Here is a 25,893-nt window from a genome sequence, read left to right as displayed (position 1 = left end):
TGAAGGTGAGCAGGCCGGCGAGCATCTCGCGCGAGAAAGAGGTAGTAGTCTCGCGAGAAGTCTAGAAGGCGGCAGTGATGGCGGCGGCGGGAAGCGTACCAGGACCGGGAGTGAGCGCAGGACCCGGCCCGGCAGCGGCTGCTAATGCAACACCGGCAGAAGAAGGGGAGACGAAGCAGGCAGCAGCCGTAGCGGCCGCTCCGGCCGGAGAGGGGACGTCTGCTGCTCCAGCCTCCGCGGAGCCCGGCTCCGGAGAGGCCGAAAGCGGGTAAGGCACCCTGCGGCCCGAGGAAGACGGGGGTGGGGGGCGGGAGGCCGGTCCCTCTCTGAATACCGCGGCTCCCGTGAGCACTCCCACCAGCCCTGCTCCGAACCTAGGCCTGGCGGCCAAAGGCTCGCCCTGCCTTTACCGGGGCCTTCGTCCCGCCCGCCGCTAGACCCTTCCTCTCTGAATCGTATCTCAGGCTACGCCCCTTTGCACACCTTTCCCGGTTTCTTGGCCTCCCTCCCGCCCCTAGCTGCCCCGGCAGGAGGTTGGTAGCTCCCCACCCCCCGACCCTTTTTTTTAGCAGGAACCCTTCAGAATTCCCAGAGAGGGAAACCACTTTGTACTGCCAGGCTGGAAGGAGTATTGGTCCCTCTGAAAACAGAGATGGAGAGGTGCATCTCTGCGAACCTCCCCAGGGACCAGTTCTGTCCACTGTAGACTTGTCTGCAAGGGCCGGTAAGGTTTCCTTGTGCCCCACGGGCTTGAGTTCATCTTGGCCGCCGCCTTCATAACGCTGAGCATCCTGTCTGAGCATCGGCTTGGCTGAAAAAGAGTAGGGATGTGAAGTTCAGCTGTACTTGGATCATCGTCTTTGGGAATAGGCGTTTTCAGGTTTTCTTCTGAAATTTCTTCCATGAATGCTCTCCTTATTTTACAGTGATGCAAACTCGGTTGATGTAAGTGGTGGCTTGGAGACAGAATCCTCTAATGGAAAAGATACACTTGTAAGTATTTGAGTGTTTCTACTACTGCACAGTCAATAGGATTGGTTTTTTAAAGGGTTTGTGTGTCCACCCCCGCCCCAGCCACCCCTCCATTCAGGTCTTTTGTTTTTTTTACATCCACGATGCTGTGAATTTGTAGGAAATGGGCTCCAACAGTTCAGACTCCTTTCCTTTGATTCTCTCGCAGTGTGCTTCTCTGGGTGAAGCAGGCTGGCGCTTCAGTTGAGCCCAAGTACATTTCAAGTACTTTTCTCTTTGACGTCCTTCTTTTTCTGATCCTTTTCCTTCATACGTTTCAGGAAGGTGTCTCAGCTGTTAGTGTTCTTAATATGCTCGATACACACATAAATTCTCTTGGCAAGAATCTTGCTCTTAACTTGATTGTTTACAATGATGCCAGCATGGTGGGTAACATTGTAGACTCTTCCAGTTTTGTTCTGCAGGGTATTCATTTTTGAACAGTGCCCATTTCTTTGAGGAGAAGGCAATGGCACCCCACTCCAGTACTCTTGCCTGGAAAATCCCATGGACAGAGGAGCCTGGTAGGGTGCAGTCCATGGGGTCGCTAAGAGTCCGACACGACTGAGCGACTTCACTTTCACTTTTCACTTTCATGCATTGGAGAAGGAAATGGCAACCCACTCCAGAGTTCTTGCCTGGAGAATCCCAGGGTGGGCTGTCGTCTATGGGGTCTCACAGAGTCGGACGCGACTGAAGGAACTTAGCAGCAGCAGCAGCAGCAGCGTTTCTTTGATATCTACAAGATTACCTTTCTTGTAGATTTGCATGTATGTAGCCAAAGGAGCAGCTCTTATGTTTTCTAAAAGGCCTAGAGAACATGTGCGGGTACCTCTCTTCTCTCCCTTTGCACTGGTCATTTTGGCAAAGTACTGGAAAATAGCAATTCCAGGCAAAAGGGTTTTTGTGTGTTTTTTTTTAAGTTTTTAAGTGAATCAAAAATACAATCAGATCAACTGACACAATTCTCTGATGGTTCTGTGGACACAGGAAGGTGCTGGGGATACTTCAGAGGTGATGGATACTCAGGCAGGCTCCGTGGATGAAGAAAATGGTCGTCAGTTGGGAGAGGTAGAGCTGCAGTGTGGAATATGTACCAAATGGTTCACAGCAGACACCTTTGGCATAGATACCTCGTGAGTATTTTTCAAAGTCTTTTGTGAGGATTGCTATGTTAAATAGTAGATCTCAACATGTCCAACAGATGATCCCACTCCAAGGACTGAACCCAGGTCTCCCTCATTGCAGGTAAAGATACCATCTGAGCCGCCAGGGAAGCCCAGTTAGGTGTGTGGGCAAATGTAAATGCATAGGATTTCCCGTGACTCCTGATTCTGGTTCAGTGTGTAGTAAGATTTGAATCAGAAATTGTTTTAATAGTCTGAGCATGTTTTTAGTCTACTAAGGGCGTTGCCGTTAATAGGTAGAATGGTAGGGATTATCCTTGTGTTTGTGCTTAGGCGACAAAACTGTGCAATTACAAAGCATTACATAAACAAATTTGAGACAGTACCATTTAAACCTCATACTGGATATTGTGGATTTGGCGAAAAGGATTGGTGTACATGGTGGATAAAGCCTGATGCCAAAAATTTGAGATGGCAGGTGCCTCTTCATGCCTGACATCCTTTTTCCTTTTGGTTTCTAACTCACTCCCTTTAGGTGTCCTGAATTCTCTGCTCAGCAAAATCAATTTCCAGTCTTTGCCTCTCTTCTAGTGAATTAAAGTCATATTAAGAATTTGAGAATGAAAGGCTCCTTATTCAGGAGATTCAGTCAACAGCTAGCAAGAGAGCATTACTGACTCACCGTCTACCGAAACGACTATACCGCTGGCTCCCTGGGGTGTTCTTTCCATGTTCAAGTAAACTTAGATAAGCCTGTCTCAGAAGAGGGCTGCATTGTTAGCTCTGAAACCAGCGTCCCTTGCGTTGGTTTGTGAAGAAATACCTTCCTTTATAATCTGTTGAATGCCTTCTAGTTAAAAAGTTAAAAGTAGTGTTAATATACTAATTAACATGTGACTGTTGACATTGAAGGATTGAATGCTTTAAACAGAGAAAAATATTGAGTGGTCAGAAGAATTGATCTTGGTAGAAAGACCTAAGAGAAAATATACACGCTGGTCAGTTAGGAAAGACCTCAAATTGGGCCACTTTCGCAAGGAGAATTTATTTGGATAAACAGGGCCTAGGAAAGGAAATTTACCAGAGAGATAACTCGGAGCGATGCAGAGACGAATCAAACCATAGTTCAGAGGTTTGGTGGTGACCAGTGTGTACCTGAATTTGAGAAGTTACACCTAAAACCCAGTGGGTTGGATAGATTATCTTTTATGGCAGATGGAGGAAGTGAGTGAGCCAGCAGGGTATGAAAAAAACTGCTCTAACCACCTGATCGTGTTTGTTAATAATTGTACACCTGCCTCTCTCTTCTGTAAATGAGCTTACCACAACAGGCTGTTTGCAGAAGGGGCTGTAGAGAGAGGTAAAGGTGAGGGAACTTGATCTTAACATTCATAAGGATGTTTCTTACTTCCTTGAATGGTGGTGGTAGACACACACCTGGAAACATCTCTTTAAGGATACGTTAAATTAGTTTCAGCAGAACTGAACTGAAGATAGTTGCACAGTCACGTCCGACTCTTTGTGATCCCTTGGACTATAGCCCGCCAGGCTCCTCGGTCCATGGAATTCTCCGGGCAAGAGTACTGGAGTGGGTTGCCATTTCCTTCTCTAGGGGATCTTCCTGACCCAGGGATCGTACCCAGGTCTCCTGCATTGCAGGCAGATTCTTTACCAACTGAGTTTCAGCAGAGTCCACGATAAACCTGTCTTTATTTTGATTTCTTCTTTTCCAACTTAAACCAGGACCAAGCTTTTCCTATGCTTTTCCACTTACCAGCACAACTACCACGCTGCGCTAATGCACGGGTCCTGTTAGCCCCCAGTTCCTTCCACCAGCTTCTCTGCCTTCAAACAGTCAGGCCTGCTTTTGCCCCCGAGCTCATCTCTTAGGAAGTGAGCTGACACCTACCAGGAGTCTCAGTGGTTAGGACTCCTTTCACTTCCTGCCCTCTCACATAAAATCAGCCCCTAAGCTTAACCAGTTTCTTTTCTTCTTGTACACTTGCTTGTCCAATTTTGTTATTTCACTCTATGTGAGGCCTTTTTATTTAACCTTCTGTAACTGCTGAAGAAGCTTCTCACATATTCCCTTTTCTAATCTCTTCCTTCCTTCAGACCTGTTCTATCACCAAACTTACCGCTTTCACCACATGGCTTCCCCTTCAAGGTGTTCCTGTTACCCACAGAGAAAATTCACTTCCCCAGGCATGTGAGGCCTCTGCTGCTTCCTACCTTTCAAGCCTTTCAGCATATCTCTGACAACTCCCCTCCCTGGCCAAACTGTCATGCACCAGATTGCCCCTTTGCCTCCAAATTTGCAGTTTCTCATCTCTACATAAAATAGTTCACTTATAGAAAAGAAAAGCAACTTGTCTTTCAAATCCAGCTCATAATTTGTGTCCTCAAAAAATCTTCCCTAACTCTTAAATCTAAAGTTACTACTTCAGTCCTTTAAATTCTTAAAAACAGGACTTTCCTGGTGGCCCAGTGGCTAAGACTCCACACTCCCAGTGCAGGGGGCCCAGGTTCCATCCCTGGTCAGGGAACTAGATCCCGCATGCCTCAACAAAGATCCCGTGTGCCACAACCAAGACCCAGAGCAGCCAAATAAATAAATATTTAAGATAATAATAATGTGTTTCAGAGAAGAAGAGTGAATGTTAAAAAATAAGTAAATAAAAAATAAATTCTTAAAGGCGGTCATCTGTAGGATTCATTTGGTAATGAGGCAGGTAATGTTTTTTGACTTCTGTGTTGTTCTTGAATAATTATTTACATTTTGAAGTTAATCTTTTTATACCTCTGTCTGCCCTTTCCAACAATTTTATTGACACTTTACAAAGAGACTTAAATATAGATATTTCAGTGCAAAGATATTCAAAGAGACTGCTTTGTCTTCTTCCACAAGTGGCCTAGTATACTCTTTTTAGGTGTTTAAAAACTGTAATAAACTAGCCTGGATAGGGGCTCCAGTCAGAACCTGCCAGATGTTGAATCATCAACTGTGGTGGATAATGTCCTGCTAAATTTTTGTGACAGAAAAGTTCAGCTATTTGTAAAACTACAAAGGGCCCTGTTTTGGTGCCCTTTTCAAGTTTTAAGAGTGTACTACTATATTAGCATCATTATCTAACTTTCACTCAGGGAAAGGATCCCTGTTGATGCACTTCTTTGAAGCGTGTGTTCAGAGGTTCACTAATGTGCTGAATTTGGTGCTCTCCAGATCCTGTCTGCCTTTCATGACCAACTACAGTTTCCACTGCAACGTGTGCCATCATAGCGGGAACACCTACTTCCTCCGGAAGCAAGCAAGTAAGGACAAGCCCTGGAGGGCTGCACGGTGACCTCCTCTGGCTAGCTGGCAGAGAAGGGGGATCTGGGCTCAGCCAAATCAGGGAACCTCTGCCACGAGGCTGGTAGAATTTACCTTGGGGCTTAGCTCTGGATGCCTGCTCTTGTCCATTTTAGATCAGATGATGCTGTAGTTGTTAATCTGTGGACCATCTGGTTGAATATTCCTCTGGTAGCAGGAATATATTACTACAGTAACTCTTTCTTCCTTTTTGCTTTTATAGACTTGAAAGAAATGTGCCTTAGTGCTTTGGCCAACCTAACGTGGCAGTCCCGAACACAAGATGAGCATCCAAAAACCATGTTCTCCAAAGATAAGGTAGAGATAGAATTACTGTCATTGCAATCATGCCAGAGAAGCAGGAGGAACTTCTGAATACAGTGGACCCTTGAACAGCACAGGTGTGAACTTCACTGGTTCACTTACATGCGGATTTTTTCAGTAAATACATACCACAGTTCTACACAATTCAAGGCTGGTTGAATCCTTGGGTGTAGAACCATGAATACAGAGAGCCGACTGTAAAACTACAGGAGGATTTTTGACTGTGGACGGTCCAGTCCCCCTAACCCCATGATTTTTCAAAGGTCAACTGTACAGCCTGACAAGTTCTTTTCCCCCAGTTTCTATGAATATATGACTGTAGATTCAGTGATTCCGTTTTTCTCATTTCGTGTGATTTACTAACTTCCTGGTGTGTGTTCATTATGTCATAGGCTTAGCTCTTGGAAGGATGAATCTTTAAATAGTTTTGATTGGCTTTATAGAAGCAAACAATTGTCTGTTCCACGATTAATAATCAGATTTTGAGGTGAACCTTCTCAGCTTAGTTTGAGCTGTTTTCATGGATGCCTGTCACAGATTTTGTTAGGGAAAAGGTTGACTTATTTAAAAAAAATTTATCCTTTATTAAACCACATGACTAAAGTCAGTATTTAAAATTAGATGGTCAGCCCATCCGTGAGTCTTTCAAGACTGAAGCACCCTCTCACCTTCTGTCTCCACATGCTGATATTTTCTATTCTAGTCAATGCTAGCTTTGACCTACAAGATTGATTGTATACCCCACTAATTGACTGCAACCTACAGTTTGAAAGACACTGGCTGGGGACTCCTCTCTTCCCTGGTGGTCTAGTGGTTAGGACTCAGCTTCCACTGCCCGGGGCACGGGTTCAGTCCCTGATCAAGGAACTAAAATCCCACAAGCCGCATGACTTGACCAAAAGAAAAAGAACAGCACTGGTTGGTATAGGGTGTTTAGTTTAGTTTAGTTTAGTTAAGTTCAGTTCAGTTCAGTCGCTCAGTCGTGTCTGACTCCTTGTGACCCCCTGAACTGCAGCTCGCCAGGCCTCCCTGTCCATCACCAACTCCCAGAGCCTACCCAGACCCATGTCCATTGAGTCAATGATGCCATCCAACCATCTCGTCCTCTGTCGTCCCCTTCTCCTCCTGCCCTCAATCTTTCCCAGCATCAGGGTCTTTTCCAGTGAGTCAGCTCTTTGCATCAGGTGGCCAAAGTATTGGAGTTTCAGCTTCAACATCGGTCCTTCCAGTGAACACCCAGAATTGATCTCCTTTCAGATGGACTGGTTGGATCTCCTTGCAGTCCAAGGGACTCTCAAGAGTCTTCTCCAACACCACAGTTCAAAAGCATCAATTCTTTGGTACCCAGCTTTCTTTATAGTCCAACTCTCACATCCATACATGACCACTGGAAAAACCATAGCCTTGACTAGATGGACATTTGTTGGCAAAGTGATGTCTCTGCTTTTTAATATGCTATCTAGGTTCGTCATAATTTTTCTTCCAAAGAGTAAGCGTCTTTTAATTTCATGGCTGCAATAACCATCTGCAATGATTTTGGAGCCCAAAAAATAAAGTCAGCCACTGTTCCCACTGTTTCCACATCTATTTGCCATGAAGCGATGGGACCAGATGCCATGATCTTAGTTTTCTGAATGTTGAGCTTTAAGCCAACTTTTCATTCTCCTCTTTCACTTTCATCAAGAGGCTCTTTAGTTCTTCTTTACTTTCTGCCATAAGGGTGGTGTCATCTGCATATCTGAGGTTATTGATATTTCTCCCAGCAATCTTGATTCCAGCTTGTGCTTCCTCCAGCCCAGCGTTTCTCATGATGTACTCTGCATATAAGTTAAATAAGCAGGGTGACAATATACAGCCTTGATGTACTCCGTTTCCTATTTGGAACTAGTCTGTTGTTCCACTGTTTAGGGAGACCAGTATATTCAGGATCAGACTGAGTAAGGCCTTTTCTGCTAAACAAACGAGTTAGGGCTTAATCTTGAAAGCTGAGGGAGTCTGCAGAGGGCCCGCCTTGCGCCTGCCCAGCTTTTTTCCCCTACGTTAAAAAGAATGGGTTTAAACAGAGGTGTGCTGTGATTAGATTTGTCTCTTGGTTTTTTCCTTTCAAATTGTTATTTTGAATTTTTCAAATATGCAGAAAAATTCAGATACTACAATAAATGCCTGTTTATTCCTTATCTAGATTTGCCTGCTGTTAATATTTTGCTGTGTTTGCTGTATCTACCCATATGTATATTTTACCCATAAGCTTATATGAGACTTAAGGCTTACATGTAAGTATAATATCTAAAAAATTGTAGATATTATACTTTATCCAGTGTTCTCTCATAACGACAATACAATGGCCACACTCAAAAGAATTAATGTCAATGCAGTTTTCTTATATATATAGTTTGTGTATTTTGTGTATACAGTGTATATTTCCTCAACATTATTGCCTAATAATGTCCCTCATAGCTTTTTCTTCCAACCAGGACCTGATCAAGGATCACACATTGAATTTAGTTGTAATGTCCCTTTTATCTCTAGAGCAATTCCTTTTTTCTTTTTGGTTTGCTATGACATTTGAAATTTTGAAGAGCCTAGACAGTTGTTTGCCATGTTGTTCCTCAATTTGGATTTATCAAGTTGTTTCCTTATGACTAGGTTCAGCTTAAACATTTTGGCAAGAATATTATGTAGGTAGTATGTGTTTTTCTCTGTATTCCATTAGGAGGCATAAGATATGGCTTTGTTTTATTATTGTGATCCCAAATGTGACCACTTGATTTCTCCACTGTAAAGAGACCCTTTTTCTTTGTAATCACTAAGTAATTCATGGGTAATACGTGGAGTTCGTGTGAATATCTTTTTCTCGCAACCCTTTCAAGCAGTGTTAATTGTAACCACTGATTATCCTAATCTCAATCAGTTAATAGAGTGGTCCTTGTAGAGCAGAATATGTTTATTGGTTACAGTTCTTTTGTAAAGAAGAGGCCTCCCACCCATCACTGTTGTTGCTGTTGTTTGTCTTTAGTTTTAAGACTCACTGATTTTTATAGTCCATCATGGGATTTCTGGATTTCTGATGCTCAGATCTGACCAGTGTAGCCCCATCCTGGCTGACTTCAGACACTTTTTGATATGTCCCTATCAGTTTGAACTCTTCCTTACCTTCTCGAACAAGAAGACCTTCCAGTCTTCCCTTACGCTTCCCCTAATTCAGCCTGGCTCCTTTGAGTAAAGATTCCATGTTCACGGAACTGACTCTGGTGAAAAGACGTTAGTGGTAGGCTGGGGCAGGTGGCCTAGGGTGGGAGGACGTTGGTGACAAAGGATGAAGTTCAGACACTGTGTTAGTCGTGTAAGCAGAGGCTGGCGAGGACCACATTTGGAGCAGGAAGGAGGCCTGATCGGTGAACATTTTCTGGAATTTTAAAGTTCATTTGGTGACTGCTGAGATGTGCAGGTTGTATGAGAAGGATGAGGGTGACTCCGTGTGTCAAACCTGTGATTCTGGGTGATCCTGAGTGCAAAGAGCAAGAATAGAAATCTGCAGAGCAGATTTGTGAAGTGAGGTTCGAGGTCAGTCCTAGTCACAAGGAGTCTGAGGTGTGTGCAGGATGTCCAGGTAGAGATGTCCCAGCGTGGAGGAGCAGGAGCTCGGGTGAGAGGATACCAGGAGACGAGGGCACATCTTTTCCCTTTAACCGGATCATAAGCCCTGTGTGGCTAAGAGTTGTATATGCTTGTGTGAAATTCCCCACAACTTACATTTTGTTCACGTGCAGTTATATATTCATTCAGTTATTAAACGATGAAAAACATGCGTTTGTCTTTTGATTCTGATGAGATCTTTGAAAATGCAGCAGGTTTTTTTGTGTGTGTGAGCATAATTTTGAAAGCAGCTATAAAAGCTTTAATATATTTTGTTTTAAAAATCAGGATATCATACCGTTTATTGATAAATACTGGGAATGCATGACAACCAGACAAAGACCTGGGAAAATGACATGGCCAAATAACATTGTGAAAACTATGGTAAGTGAGCTAAAACTGACTAGACTCAACGTTTAGAAAACCAGTGTTCCCTGTAAGAATTTATACAAGAAATTATATATATGTATATAAATAAATGGGTTTTGTTGGGGTTTTTTTTGATGGTGGTCTCACTGAAATAATGTGATGACTAAGAAAATGAGAACAACAGTATTAAATCTTAGTGATTGTAAATTTTAATGGTTTTCACACAAAATCAGTAAGTCGCACATAGTCTTAAGTGAAGATATGGTAGTTTTATGTACGCTGCTGAATCCTTTGTCCATTGCACTTTGGCAAGTATAGTTTTATGCCTAAATTGGAGACAATTGTTTTCTTTGATTAAAAACAACAAACTATTCTGAACATTATTGTCGTTAGAGCACCTGGGGAGACATCAGCGCAAACTGTTACCACTGTGTATCTCTGTGAGGTCCGGGGATGAGTGAGGGTTATGGAGGATGGTGGCTCTCATTTTTTCAAGTTTCTCTACTGTTTGTATTTTTTGATGGTCATGCATTAGTTTTCTAATCAAAGAAAAACAGTACTGGTGTGTGTTGGGTTTTTTTTTTTGTTTTGTTTTGTTTTTTTTGTCAGGGGGCAGGGTGTTGGTGTTGAGATTTGGAGATTACACCTAGGAATTGGGAGTTAGGGGTTAATCATCCATTCAGTGTAAGTATAAAATTTCCAGTAACACTAAAATACTGTTTCCTTTTAGAGTAAAGAAAGAGACGTGTTCTTAGTAAAGGAACACCCTGATCCAGGGAGTAAGGACCCAGAAGAAGATTACCCCAAGTTTGGCCTTTTGGATCAGGTACATTAATAGGCTTCACAGGCCCCCATTTGATTTTTAAGCCATTGGGACAGAATCAGGTTGTGTTTACATTTGTGTATTTGCCACTTACAAATGCCTATGACCCGGTGGGCTCCAAATAAATGGTTCTTATTCCATGTGAAGGAAAGAGCACTCACCTTAAATTGGGAGACCGGTGTGTTAGTTGCAGCTGTTCCCTAAAATGTTATGACTTGATACATACCATTTTTGTCTTTTTAAACTTCCGTTTCCTCACTTGTAACACAAATACGCCATTCCAAGTTATTTCTGATTTTCTTTGCACCTCAGATTTCATCGAGATTCAGATTTCTGTCTTTTCTTGTAAAATGTGAAGCTCTGGCCACATTGGGCCTGGATTCCCACAGGGAGGTCTGCCCTTGGTCCTTGACCACCCCTCCCCATTCCTCCTCCCCCCCACCCCCAGCCTGGCTCAGCCTGATTCTGAAAGCACTTCCATCCTCACCCTTGGCTGCCTCACACATGTGACTTGCTGATCCCTAAAGCATCTAAGTTTGGGACCTCTGCAGGCTTCAGAGTCTAGGTTGCCATTCTCTTAGAATTTCTCCTGGGTTTTTATGTGTGTTTTTTTTTTTTTGAGCATTGCCAGGCTGGTTTGATTAGGTAGCCACCCTCTATAATTGAATGTTTTCCCTCTAGGATCTTAGTAACATCGGTCCTGCTTATGACAACCAAAAACAGAGCAGTGCCGTGTCTACCAGTGGGAATCTAAATGGTAAGTGTTTAAATAGCTCATGGATGAAATGTTTGTAAGCTATTGAATCCACATGTGCCTAGAATTGGGCAGTCTTTGGACTGACTCTTGACTAGGTATTTACTAAGATGCTTTAAAGTCCAAATCTCAATTTTTAGGGGCTAGCCATGGATTTGAGCGATGGTAGTAGAGGAGAAATTTTTGTTACTTTACACCACAGTTTGGTCTTAAGTGAAACATTTAACATAAAGCAAAGTACAATTTTAAGGTCAGATTTACTAAGTTGATATTCAACTCCCCATCTGTATCTTCATAACTAACAATTTAGGTTCACATGCTTTGCACTCAGATTTTCCTTAATTCTACTGTTATTTAACTTCCTACCCGTCTTCTAATTTTTCTTGCCCTAAATCTTCAGCTTATGCACATGACACCATTTCTGTGTTGACCACCCACTGTAGCATGTTTTTCTGTCTGACCCATCTAAGAGCAGGACAGCCCTTTGCTACTAATGGCAACAGATTGAAAGCCGATATAATGGGGGGGTAGCCAGCTCTTCATCTGACATATGGTGTCCTTACCTTCTCTTCTGGAGTGATAGGGTCTTAAATATGTAACCATTTCCACTGTTAATAATATAACTAAGTGTGCTGTTCATCTCTTTATGTTATTTTTCCCCTTTTTGTTCAAAGTTGACGAATGAATACACGGTGCCACTTCTGTTCTTACAGGTGGAGCCTCTTTTGGAGGTGAATTCCTCCTCTGTCTTCTTTCAGCCTCTCAGACTTAAGTATTTTGTGGTTTGGAAAATGCTTTTTGCTGAGTTGTGATAGAAGCTGAAACTGAGTTAAGGTTGTAAAGCCTTGTGGAGTTGGTGGCAGTAGCACTGGATATGGAGCAGTAGTTCCGGTTTAATGTTAGTAATTGGAAGCTTGTACGTTGTCATATTCTGCCTGACACGGCCAGCAGTCCCCTTAGTGTTGCTTGTTTTTTTCAACGTGGATCTAAAACTTGTCTCAAAATAATTGAAATGCAATGCCAATAAAACCTTAATAGTTTTTTGATTATGGTAACAAACTATAGAGATGCTGATGTTTTAACAGTTCAACATTAAGCCTTTTATGAGGACAGGATGACACCTGATATATTCATAAAAGGAAGTTCAGCATAAATCTGGTCCTGTCTATGCAGAATATGACCTGCCTTCAACGTCTTGATTCTCTCTTTATTGCAGCAGAACTGCTGATAATTTCCAAGCTTGCCCCAAATTAAGATACAGTACTCCATGCAGTTGTTACATAAAGGTGTTTTCCTACAGTTCAGGGATGTTTCCTGGAAGTTGGAAAAACAAACTAATTGAGAGGAATGACAACTGGACAAAAATTTCAGAGTACCTATTTAAATGCACAAGGTAGTCTTCCTTGTGGCTTTTAGTATGTAGCTCATTTTTTTTTTTTTTTTTATAAATTCTTTATTTTCCACGAGCCAGATTCGTCTAACCTAAATTTGATGTGTTGGCACAATTTTAATAATTGTAAAGATTGCTGACTAAATTTAAAGCCGCCTTTCCTGCTTGTGTCATGTACAACCACACCAGATACCTAGCAGCACTGAAGAGAAACACCTTTTTAGTATTTCTGTTTTTTGTTTCCACGTTTGGTGTACTTCTGTTTTGCTGGAAGTTCAAGTTCAGCGCTTTAGCAGATCCTGTGCCTCTCATGTTTATGGACTATGCCGTGTGTAGTTCATGCAAGCCAGCACCCCTTCAGTGAGGATGTTCTCCTTATGGATGTTTGTATTGATTTGAGTGGGAAAAAACTGTCCACGCGGTTACTTCTAGCTGTGGGTGTTTGCAGTCTGAATGAGTGAAAATGCATTTGTGTCACATCCTTGGAAAATGTTCCAGGAGTTGCAATTCATTTAAGAAGCGAAGGGCACAGCTGTAACCCAGGTTCATTAGTGCTGGGTTCACTGGAGTCGCTGCCAGAACCCAGTATTCTGTGCTGGAAGCCACCCAGCAGACTCAGGCGAACCAGGGTGAAGTCCAGTATGCTTCCGGGAAGGAAATCCTGTGGTGTCACACAAATGCATGCTGGGAGTGTTCGTCCCAGGGGAGAGCCCCACGGGGTGCCTGTCACAGCTCACTGAAAGTGATCTGCCTTCTCTTCAAAGGAGGAATTGCAGCAGGAAGCAGCGGGAAAGGCAGAGGAGCCAAGCGCAAACAGCAGGACGGCAGCACCGCGGGGACCACCAAGAAGGCCCGGAGGTGAACACCACCCCCCCCTCCCACGTCAGAGGGCTGCAGAGCCCCTCAGTGAGGCAAGAGATCAGCGTCTGCGGGCACAAGCCTGCCGCTTGTTCTCAAATCTTAAACAGATTGAGGGGTCAAGTAGCCCCAGACTAGGTGCCCTGTTTGGGGAACTTGTTTCTAAATGAAACAGCCCCAGGGAAGCACCCTGTGGTGATTGACCTGGGAGTGAAGTTCCGCTAAGGCATCTTGAGAAAGGACAGATGGACCAAAGGCAGTGAAACAAGCCAATATTGAATGTCAGCTCTTATACAGTAAACTTTCTGCCTGTCCCCCTGATAGCTCTTCCCTTCACTTTGTTCAGTACTGGGGTGATGAAATCCAAGGCATTTCTTATTGAGACTGGAAACAGGTAGTGGGTGTTCATATCACTGAGTTTCTGTTCATTAGTCATAGTAATAAACATGCTGCAGGAAACCGCCCTTGTTCCTCTGCGCCCTGTCTCCCCTGGCTTAGTTGCGTATTAAGATAAAGTAGTTCTCATTTCCCCATCTTGCCTGCAGAGGGCAGAATGATCTATTTGAATAATGAAAAACATTTGAAGTTGCCGGTGTTCCTGTTGAAACCGAATACAGCAGAGGCCTGTCTGACAGAATTGAAGGCACGTGAGCTAGAGGAGGGGGTTGTAGTTTCTTGATTTTATTTTTTCCTTTCTGCAGTGACCCTTTGTTTTCTGCTCAGCGTCTTCCCCCTCATGGCTACCCCTTGGAACACCCGTTTAACAAAGATGGCTATCGCTATATTCTAGCTGAGCCCGATCCCCACGCCCCTGACCCTGAGAAGCTCGAACTCGACTGCTGGGCAGGAAAACCGATTCCGGGAGATCTCTACAGAGCCTGCTTATATGAACGGGTTTTGTTAGCCCTCCATGATCGAGGTGGGTAAGCTGTTAATGTTCGTGCTGGGCCCTGTGTTGCTCAGAACTACTATCGTCAGCTCTGTCCTGTCTAGAGTTAGATGGACTTGCCAATCTAATCCTCACCCCGTCTCTAACTAGGCTCAGCCAGAATGCAGGAAGTAATTTCCTTCTTTGTCTGTTCTTATAAGCTCTAGCCATTTATATACAGATACTTTTTTTTTTAATTTTCTATTTTGAACTAATTTTAACTTACAGTAAAGTTGCAAAATAATAGAATTTCCATATTGAAAGTGAAAGTGTTAGTCGCTCAGTCATGTCCAACACTTTGTGACCCCATGGACCATATAGCCTGCCAGGCTTCTCTGTCAATGAAATTTTCCAGTCAGGAATACTGGAGTAGGTTGCCATTTCCTTCTCCAGGGGTCTTCCTGACCCAGGGATCGAACCTGCTTCTCCCGCATTGCAGGCAGATTCTTTACCGTATGAGCCACCAGGCTGCAAAACACAAAATACTAGAACTTTCATGTATCTGTCATCAAACTTCTCCTAATGGTGAGATCTTACACAGCCACAGTACAGTTATCAAAACCAGGAGATGGGACTTCCTTGGAGGTCCAGTGGTTACGAATCTGAGTTTCCACTGCAGGGGGCGAAGCTTCAATCCTTGGCTGCTCAGCGTAGCCAGAAAAACAACAAACCCAGGAGATTAACATTAGTAAATACCATGAATGAAGCTAAAGACTTTATAAATTTCACCAGTGTTCCACTAATGCCTCTTTTCTAGGATTTCACATTGCGTTCAATTATTTCTTCATAGTCCCTTGCAATGTTAATCAACTACTTTTTGAGTATTCCTCAGTGAGGGTCTGTCTGACTTTTTTTCATGATTAGACTGTGGTTGTACACTCCTGTAAGAACAGTGCGCACATGAATCCTTCCTACTACGTCATCTCTATAGGCTCGTAATGTCCGTGTGTCTTGTTATCGGTTGTGTGGACACAGTCATTTGGTTAAGGTGGTTTCTGCTGGCTCTCTCTACTCTGTTTCCCTTTGTAGTTAATACATATCTTAGGGAAAGATCCTTCGAGGTTATACAAATATCCTGTTTCTCTAAAGTTTTGCCCGCTAATTTTAGCATCCATTTGTGGATCTTGTTGTTAATGTGGTGTTTGCCTAATCGTTTGCTATTTCTTCTTTTCTCTATTTAATTATTTAATTGATTATTTGTATCAGTGTGGGCTTAACACATATTTATGTATTTTGTAGGCTGTATTTTATTTTGTCATTCAAATTACTCCAGCTTTGGTCATTAGGAGCTCCTTTAGGTTGGTTCCTGTGGGGGTTTTGTGTTTTTTTGGAAGTATAATTGACTTAGAATATTAGTTTCAGGTTTATAACATAGTGGTTCGGTATTCTTAGAGATGATACTCAAAGTTATTACAAAGCAATGGCTATGTGGTCTGATGCAGTACGGTGTATTCTCATAGCCTGTTGGGTTACACATGGTGGTTTGTGCCCCTTGGTCCTCTGCCTGTATCTTGCCCGTCCCCGCTTCCTACATGCGCCTCTGGTAAGCACTAGTGTGTTCTCTCTATCTGTGAATCTCTTTCTTGTTTCACACATTCATTAGGTGTTTTAAATTCCACGTAAAAATGATAACAGAATACTTGTCTTTCTCTGACTTATTTCGCTGAGCATAATACCCTCCGGGTCCATTTAACATTGTTGCCAGTGGAATCTCTTGTGTCCTGTTGATAAGCCCTCATCATTTATTTTCCCTTACTTACTGGCGTCACAAGTTGTTTGTTTCTGGTTCATCTCACGTTTTCTATGCTGCAGGCCAAGTATCAGCTGCTTCTCCAGGGAGCCCAGATTCCTTTGATTGGGGAAACAGCCTCAGAAGTGAAGATGTGAGCGTTCAGTATGCTCGCTGTTGCTGGGTGGTATTCCGAGCTCCCTCGGTGGACCCAGGTGGAAAATACATGTCTGCGTCGTAATGGACACACACATACATGCCTGTACCAAGTTTACTCTGCCACCTTGGATTTTAATCAAACACTGTAGGGTCTGCAGCCATAAAATTAAAAGACGCTTGCTCCTTGGAAGGAAAGCTGTGACAAACCTAAACAGTGTATTAAAAATCAGAGGCATCCCTTTGCCGACAAAGGTCCGTATAGTCAGAACTATGGTTTTTCTAGTAGTCATGTATGGATCTGAGCATTAGACTATAAAGAAAGCTGAGCACTGAAGAATTGATGGTTTTGAACTGTGGTACTGGCGGAGACTTTGCGAGTTCCTTGGACTGCAAGATCAAAACCAGTCAATCCTAAAGGAAATCAGTCCTGAGTATTCATTGGAAGCACTTACGCTAAAGCTGAAGCTCCAATACTTTAGCCACGTGATGTGAAGAGCTAACTCATTGGAAAAGATCCTGATGCTGGGAAAGATTGAGGAGAAAGGGATGACAGAAGACCAGATGCTTGGATGGCATCATTGACTCAGTGGACATGAGTGTGAGCAAACTCCTGGAGATAGTGAAGGACAGGGAAGCCTGGTGTGCTGCAGTCTCTGGGGTCACAGAGAGTCAGACATGACTAAGAGATTGAACAACCACCATAGAGTCGTCCCAGCCTCCCACCTTTCTGTTTGTAACTTCTTTCTGGAGCAGTGAGAAACCTAACTCTAATTATCTACAGCACATTTTCTTACTTACTCATGTCGAATGTGCACACAGGGTGGTTTGAGAATTGCAGACCACTGTAGGAAGTGTTCACTAACGAGATTACAGCATGTGTGTGCGGCTCTTTCGGTCTTGGCCTTGCACTATCCCATGTGGATACTGTTAGCTTAGTTCTTTTCCTCCCCACCTCCTTCAGCGTGGTCACGACTTTCATTTGTGATACGGGTAGGCTTACTTGTTAGTGTTGGTATGCCATTGGGGTTCTCCTGCACGTTGGGGGCGTGTGTGTGTGTGAAGGGTACATGTGACATTACCGGGGTTCTGAGAGTTACTGCTGTTCACTGAGGTTTGCTCAGTGTCACTGCCTCCTCAGCCCTGCTGCCCGCTCTCATTTCTTCCTTTTCCCCCGCTGCTCTCCCACCCACCTCTGTACTTAGCCAGGCTCTTTAGTGTCTAGTTCATCCTGGCTGTGTTTTTTCTGCACAGATGAGCACACACATGTATTTCCTTTGCTCCTTGTTTTTTTGTACATGAAAGGCAGCATACTGTAGGGAGTCTTGCATTTTGCTTCATGCAGTTACTCCAGACTATTTCAAAGAGCTCATCCACTTTTTTTTTTTTTTTTTCATTTTTTTTAGCTTTATGATATGCCATTATGTGGACGTACATGGTGTATTCAGCCGCTCTGAATATGGGCATTCAGGTTGTTGCTAGGATTTTGGATTGACAGGGAAGCAGTGGGTAGCTTTGGTGTGTGTGTGTGTGTACTGTTGGTGGTGTATTTTCCAAGGTAGAATTCTGGAAGTGGAATTGCTGAACCAAAATAAGTATATATGTAGTTTTGTTCAATATTGCCAAGTTTCCCTTCAAAAGGTCGTGCTGGTTTGCATTCCCACCAGCAATGTAGAGAATGTTTGTTTCCATATAACTTCACAAACAGAAGATTTCCTAGGTATTAAGTTTGTCCCATCTGAGAGGTGAGAAGTGGAGTCTCAGGATTTTGTGTTTCTTTGAATGTTATTTTCTTGTTTGAGTTGTTACCTTGTGAATTAGGTTTGTGTTTTTTTATTTCCCCTGTTCCTGTTGGGAGTTTGATATTTTGTCCCTTCATATGTTAGGGATGTTAGTTAGCCCTTTGTCTGTGGTATATTTTCTCCCGGTTTGTCAGTTGTCTTTTGACTTTGTATATGACTTTTTTGAAATGTGAAACTATTTTTTTAACGTATAATAATTCTTTTAATGGCATAATTTATTCAGTTATTAGAATAGCATTCATTATCCTGTAGAATGTGAAAGTGAATTTAAAGAAACTACTGTTAGACAGGTGTACTTCATGAAATTTTTTTGCTCTTTTTCTGGAGTATTAATGCATATTCCAGATAGCATATTATTTCACCCATAAATATCTCAGTATTTATCTCCAACAAGGATTTTTAAAACCATAACCACTATGCCATTATGTTACCTAATGAAGGTGAATAATAATTTCTTAATCATTCCATACTCAGTTCACATTTCCATGGTTGTTTAAAATATGCCTCTTTCACTTGTTTCTTTTAATTAAATCTGAACACATCCATATAGTTATTTCATTAGGAAGCCCTTTATTCTTTCTTTCTGTTTTTTTAAATTTTCTAATTTTTTCAAAATTTATTTATTTGTTGGCCATGCTGGGTCCTTGTTGTGCGAAGGCTCCTCATTGCAGTGGCCTCTCGTCCTGAAGCCTGGGCTGCAGAGCACGCGGGCTTCGGCAGTTGTGGTGTGCAGGCTTAGCTGCTCCGAGCATGTGGGATCCTCCTGGACCAGGGATCGAATCCCTGTCCCCGGCATTTGCAGGCAGATTCTTAACCCCTGGGTTAAGACCACCAGGGAAGTCCCCTTCATTATTTCTTGAGTTGATGCTAAAAGCTGTAACTCTTGTACGGATGCTTGTCAATCGAAAGTGAAGGAGACACAGTGAAGTCACTGGGACGTAAGCCTTGGTGTAATGAACAGTTACAGGATTGACTTCTGCTAGTGACAAGCATACTTTGAGAGTAGGGAAGGGCCAGATAAGCGACGGCCGGGTGTAAGCAGTGATCCTTGTGTTGTTTCTCTGTTAGCTGTGATTCTGGAGGGGAGAGACCATGGGCCCTTAGCGGTGACTTGTTAGAACTCAGTGCAAGGGCAGTAGTGGCTCCTGCGTGGCTGAGCCTTTTAAAACTTAACCGTCTATATAGTGTCTTTTAAAATTTATTTTGAAGTTATCTCAGATTTGTTTATTATTTTTTAAAGAAAGTGAAAGTGTTAGTTGCTCAGTCGTGTCCAACTCTTTGCGACCCCATGGACTGTAGCCCACCAGGCTCCTCTGTCCATGGAATTCTCCAGGCAAGAATGCTGGAGTGGGTTGCCGCTCCCTTCTCCAGGGGATCTTCCCAACCCCGGGGTCAAACCTGGATCTTTTGCATTGCAGGCAGATTCTTTACGATCTGCGCCACCAAGAGAGCCAAATTATTACTATTTAGAAAAAAAAAAAATTATGTATTTATTTGGCTGTGTCAGGTCTTAGTTGTTGCTTGCTGGGTCTTCGCTGCAGTGCCCATGGGCTTAGTTGCTTCGTGGCGAGTGGGATCTTAGTTCCCTGACCAGGGATGGCACCTGCATCCCCTGCATTGCAAGGCAGATTCCCAACCCCTGGACCAGCAGGCACGTCCCCTCAGATTTATTTCTTAAGAAAGTTGTAAGAACTGTAGGAAACTTGTTGGTTTTTTTCCCCTGAACCGCTAGAGAGTAAGTTGCCATGATGTCCTTTCAACCACTGAGAAGTTTATTTTGTGTTTCTTACAGACAGGACATTCTCTCTGTGTCATCTAGTGCTGCACAGTGAATCACCATAACACTTAGCAGTCTAAAACGACCAGTGTTCATCAGCCCACGGTTTCTGAGGGTCAGGAATCTGGGAGCAGCTTAGCTGTGTGGCCTGGCTCAGGAAAACTCAGGAAGTTGTCATCAAGCGCCTAGCTGGGGCCGATAGGTCTCTTTCCAAGATGGCTCAGTCACGCAGCTTTGACGAGACGCCCTCAGATCCTCACTTGTGGTCCATAGACTACTAATTTGTCCTCATCCCTGGAAGCTATGGAGAATTCCATGGACTGTATAATCCGTGGGGTCACAAAGAGTTGGACACAACTGAGCGACTTTCACTTTCACTGGAAGCTAACTTCTCCCAGAGCAGGTGATCAGGGATCCATAATGCATTTGACCCATCTTAAAGTCGGACAGTCAACTCTAACTTCGTTTTATTTGGAAATTGTCACTAAATTCATTCCACACTCAAGTGGAGAGAAATTAGACTCCATCCCAAGAATATCAAAGAACTAGTGGTTATTTTTTAAACTTACATTCCTATGGAACCAGTACACAACCGCCAAAGGCAGAAAGTCAGCGTCTGATTACTTCCATCCCATCCTCAGATTCTGTGCAGGTTTCTCCAGATGATCTAGTGTGTCCATTATAGCAGAAGCATCCAGCTGAAAATAATTTGCTGCATTTAGTTGTGATTCTGAGTTCTGCTTCAGCCTGGAACAGTTTCTTCACCTTTCCTAGACTTTGACCTTGACACTTCTGAAAATGAAGAGACCAGTTATTTTACAGAGTATCCCTCAGTTTAGTTTCATCTGGTTCCTCGTGATCCAGGTTCTGCATTCTCGACAGGAGAATCACAGAAATGGTCGCATGTACTGCGTCCTGTCAGTATGGTCCTCATAATGTGGTCATAGATGGTGTTCACACTTGGGGGAGCTGAGTGCAGGACATGGGATGATTCTACTATTTTTGAAAGCTTGAAATTGTTTCAAATAAAATGTCTTCTAAATCCTGATGATTTAGTCACATATCAGGATCCAAACACAGTTGTATTTTAAGGAACAGACAGTATAATTAATTTAACCTGCCATCTTAAATAATCATATATAATAACAAGTGGCTGCTTGACAGCTTTTTTCCTTTTTCTTTCTTTCTCTGCCTTCATCTGTATCTTGAAGTTTTTAATTCCTAAACTAATATTTCAAATTCCTGGCTTGATATTTCTGGTTTTTAATTTTGCTTAACTGGAGGGTAAGAGACTTTGTGTTTTTGTGGCTATTGTCTCCAAAGTATTTCAAATAAGTTGCAGGCTTTTCTTTTCATCTCTATCATTGTAGCTCCCCAGTTAAAGATCTCTGATGACCGGCTGACTGTGGTTGGCGAGAAGGGCTACTCTATGGTTCGGGCTTCCCATGGGGTTCGGAAAGGTGCCTGGTACTTTGAAATCACAGTGGATGAGATGCCTCCAGACACTGCCGCCAGACTGGGCTGGTCCCAGCCGTTAGGTAAGCCGGGGCCGTGATACGGACATGGCGACAGGTGGAGAGGTGTCCACCATCTGGTTGATCGTCATGACTTTGGGGCTTATTGGATTTTGTGGGCATAATGTTCAATTCCCAAAGGTTTAGGTAGGTTGAAGTTCCTAGGAATATTTTTATAATTCATTGCTTGTGAGAAATAGTTTGTTAGCAGTTTGACAAAATTCGTAAAAAATTAAAAAGGAGTAGAATCTTTTCTTTCAGCAGGCCAGAGTAGACTTGCAGTCCTGACTTGCAGTGTATGTTCTTATTGGAACAGGTAACCTTCAGGCTCCCTTAGGTTATGATAAATTTAGTTATTCTTGGCGGAGCAAAAAGGGAACCAAATTCCACCAGTCCATTGGCAAACACTACTCTTCTGGCTACGGACAGGGAGACGTCCTGGGATTTTATATCAACCTTCCCGAAGATACAGAGACAGCCAAGTCACTGCCTGATACCTACAAAGATAAGGTGAGTCTGTCCTCCTGAGAGATCCCTGGGTTTGAAGACCAGTGGCAGCCGATACCTGCAGCTGCATGTTCTCTTGATGCTTATCTTTCCCAGTATTTCATTTTGGAAATTTTAAGACATAACACAGTTCAAAGAATTTAAAAGTAGGTGTCCAAATACCCAATACCTAGATTCTGCCATTACCATATATTATCCAAGGACTTCCCTGGTGGTCCCGTGGGTGAGAATCCACTTTGAAGTACAGGGAACAGGGTTTGATCCCTGGTTGGGGAACTGGGATCCCACATGCCACAGAGCAACCAAGCTCGTGCTCCACAACGAAGATCCTATGTGCCACAACTAAGAACTGATGCAGCCAAATCAATATGTAAAAACCATGTTATCCATTCATTCCTCTACCGACCTGGGCACCCGTTAATCCATGTTTTTTTAACCCCCACCAAGTAACCTCTGCCAAGTACTTCAGAGGGCTTCCCTTGTGGTTCAGCTGGTAAAGAATCCACCTGCAATGTGGGAGACCTAGGTTCGATTCGTGGGTTGGGAAGATCCCCTGGAGAAGGGAAAGGCTACCCACTCCAGTATTCTTGCCTGGAGAATCCCTTGGACAGAGGAGTCTTAGTAAGGGCCTTTTATGAAGATGTTTAATAAGTGTGTACCATCTGGTAATTCTTAAGATGCACGTGGTTCAAAGTATAACAAAGCTGACTCTGCAGAGATACTAATTTTGTTCAAAACACAAAGACTCATGCTATTTATGTGAATCTGGCCTTTTTTTTTTCATGATGACGTAGCTACTGCTTCACTGTTCCTTTTCTCTCTCTCGGTTTTTAAGGCTTTAATAAAGTTCAAGAGTTATTTGTATTTTGAAGAAAAAGACTTTGTGGATAAAGCAGAGAAGAGCCTAAAGCAGACTCCTCACAGTGAGGTGAGTCATGGTCATTAAATGTCAGAAGTAGAAGAATTTGCTCTCTGGGCCCAAGCCCCTTGTTATGAAAGTGAGGGGACTGAGGCCCACGGCGCAGTGGAGGGATTTCTGCTGATACAACAACAGCAGGGCCAACACACTCTCCTGCCTGCTGTGCTTGGTTCTTCCTGGGGTGCCTGCTGCCGCGAGAAGGCTGACCTGGGTTCTCGGAGAAAAGGATATAAAACAGCAGCTGAATAAGGAACGTCTACAGGCAGTCGAGGAAGCAAGTCAGAGATAGCGGTCCTTTATCAAAACAGGAAGTGCAGAGGGGCGAACCTTGGAGTAGGACATGCTGGCCTTGCTATGTGACCCGGGGCAACAGGAGCTCTGATGCCTTATTCATTGTCTTCTAGAACTTTCCCCACCTCCCTTCTCCAGGGTTGCTGGGAATATGTTTGTCCAAGGTTACAGCACAATCAAAGAAGGGCTGGTGCATCTGGACCAACCACGAGGGCCAAAAATAGAAAGGTGGAAGAAAAGTCCTGAGCTAGGGACATTCCTCCATAAAAATGCTGTGAAGCCACCTGTGATTGACAGTAATAGAAGCAAATGTGGGAGAATACACTTAGGATTCCGCTTGTTTTAGGGAAAAGTAGTGAAGGCAAGCAGTTAATTGAGCCAGAAAATACAGCCAGGTGCAACATTGCTGTTCCTGGGAAGAAGAGATAGAGAACGGTACTTCAGAAAAAGCAGCTTTTCCTGAAGCTCATCTCAGGTGGTTAAGAGAGAAAATTCAGGATAGTTTCAAGAAAGAAAGGATAAAGGAGAATTCTAGGACCTTGACAGAAGACCTGCGAGATTTTCAAAGTAGAAGTGCAGAAGGGAGGACCTGAGGCAAGGGAAGGGGACAAATAAATAAGCTTAAAAGGGTGTCGCTCCAAGGGGCCAGTGGAAGACCAGCTACTTTTTATAAATATAATGAATAACAAAGTGGAACTATTTGGTGTAAGTAGCATAGGAATTCAGAAACAGATAAGTGTAAGCACTTGATACAACAATGCATGTAGATATGCAGTGAGAACACCTAAGATATTGCATAATAAGTGTCAGCTATTGCTGTTAAATGAGCTATGCGATTCTTTGAATTCCTTAGACGTGCTGCCCACAAACTGCTAGTAAAGTGTCCTCCAGCAGAGTTCATTTTAGTGTGTTCTTTTTCGAAATTCTGAAGTAAAACCATGGTTTTTGTTTCAGATAATTTTTTATAAAAATGGTGTCAATCAAGGTGTGGCTTACAAAGACATTTTTGAAGGGGTTTACTTTCCAGCCATCTCCCTGTATAAGAGCTGCACGGTACGTACCCTCTGTTCATCCTGCGAACACAGCTCGAGAGAGATCGGTGAGCCGTTGTGGTCAGAGAGCCATGAGCTGGGTTCTAGAAGGACGTGTGAAAGGCCTAGGAGTGAGCAGGCAGCGTAGCCCTCCTGTTGGTTCCAGAAACAGTTGGGCGCTTTAGGAAGTGTTTGCTTGGATAGATAAAGATCGCTTGGTTACTGTGCTCCACACCTTTCCTCTGGATGTTGCTTTGTGGTCTGTGTTGTTCAGTGTAAAGGATATAAGGTGTGTACATGCATAAATTAATTTGCTGTTATGTGTCATGATAACCTACCATCATTAGTGACTATTGCTTATATTGATTTTTTTTTAATATGATCAGCATGAAGGAGACTGTCATTAGAGCCAGTTTAAAAAAATTTTGTAAAGGCAGTGCCTGGAAGTTTCCATGTCCTTTTACTTGTCAGTAACCACTGCTGAAGTCATACAAGGAAATCTTTAGGTTATAAACGGAAGTCAGCAAAGTCTGTTTACCTAATTCATGATGCCTTGACCACTTTGAGCAATTATTAATGTATACCCTCTGTTCCAGTTGTACCCTGAATATCACAGCTACATTTAAAAGCCTCCCTTGTCATGCTAAGGTTTTCACTACTTTCTTCCCTTTCTTCACGTCTGCCTGGATTGAATTTGTCCCAGGTCTCCATAAACTTTGGACCATGCTTCAAGTACCCTCCAAAGGATCTCACGTACCGCCCTGTGAGTACCACTGAACCCGCCTGCGAGCATCCTCGTCTCTGTTACTTCCTGCTGCCGCTGCTCTCATCTCACCTCACTCTCTGTCCTTTGTTCCCCCGCAGATGAGTGACATGGGCTGGGGCGCCGTGGTGGAGCACACTCTGGCCGATGTCTTGTATCACGTGGAGACGGAAGTGGATGGAAGGCGGAGCCCCCCGTGGGAGCCCTGACCAAGTCCCTTTCTCTTTGCAGATATAGACTTTCTGGGAAATTGTATGGGGGCGGGGGGGTTTGTTTTTGTTTTTTAACTGTTGCAAGTTTTCCCGAAGACCCCACAGAACAGGGCCTCTGCTGTAGTAAGTTGAAGGCTGAGTGGGACTGGGAGAGATCCCTGCCCTTCGTTACTCGCCCTTCCGGGACGGCTTTCCCTGTGCAACACCACACCACAACAGCTGCTGCCCCGGGATCCCATAAGCGCCTCGTGCAAAGGGCTGTGCCACATACCCCACCAGCTGAGATGTGCTGCTTCCTGTGTTTTCGGAGGATGGGGTCATCTCGTCCAGTAGCTAACTTATTTAGAGACATTTCCTTCTGTGGGCATTGCCTGCCTCCCACCTGGTTCCCAGGAAGCAGTGGGCCCGTTTCTGAGAAGAGCTGGAATCCACGACTACATTCCAAAGCAGTCTAAAAATGCTTTCCTTTTGGTGTGGGTGTGCTTTTAATTTTGAGATGAACTTTTGAACACTGGGATCTCTGAAACTACTAGGTCCGTAGGACTGTCATCGTGAAAGGCACTTGCTTGCAGCTTTAACAGTGAGAAGCTCTTCCCAAATAAAACTTGTCTTCGAGTGTG

At 43.4% G+C, this 25,893-nt stretch overlaps 1 protein-coding gene across 1 annotated transcript; it reads left to right on the top strand.

The window, feature by feature from the left end:
• ASH2L (ASH2 like, histone lysine methyltransferase complex subunit) lies at positions 1 to 25,893 on the top strand. The gene is made up of 16 exons (XM_006054486.4): positions 1 to 268; positions 927 to 993; positions 2,002 to 2,147; positions 5,362 to 5,450; positions 5,714 to 5,808; positions 9,739 to 9,834; positions 10,550 to 10,645; positions 11,324 to 11,399; positions 13,551 to 13,644; positions 14,346 to 14,563; positions 21,407 to 21,574; positions 21,867 to 22,060; positions 22,893 to 22,985; positions 24,222 to 24,320; positions 25,002 to 25,061; positions 25,163 to 25,893. The coding sequence occupies exons 1-16, from the start codon at positions 78 to 80 to the stop codon at positions 25,268 to 25,270; spliced, it is 1,890 nt and encodes a 629-aa protein (XP_006054548.1). The 5' UTR covers positions 1 to 77; the 3' UTR covers positions 25,271 to 25,893.

This window comes from Bubalus bubalis, chromosome 1 (assembly GCF_019923935.1).
Source record: "Bubalus bubalis isolate 160015118507 breed Murrah chromosome 1, NDDB_SH_1, whole genome shotgun sequence".
NCBI classification, from domain to species: Eukaryota; Metazoa; Chordata; class Mammalia; order Artiodactyla; family Bovidae; genus Bubalus; species Bubalus bubalis.
This window is presented reverse-complemented; position numbering and strand designations above follow the sequence as displayed.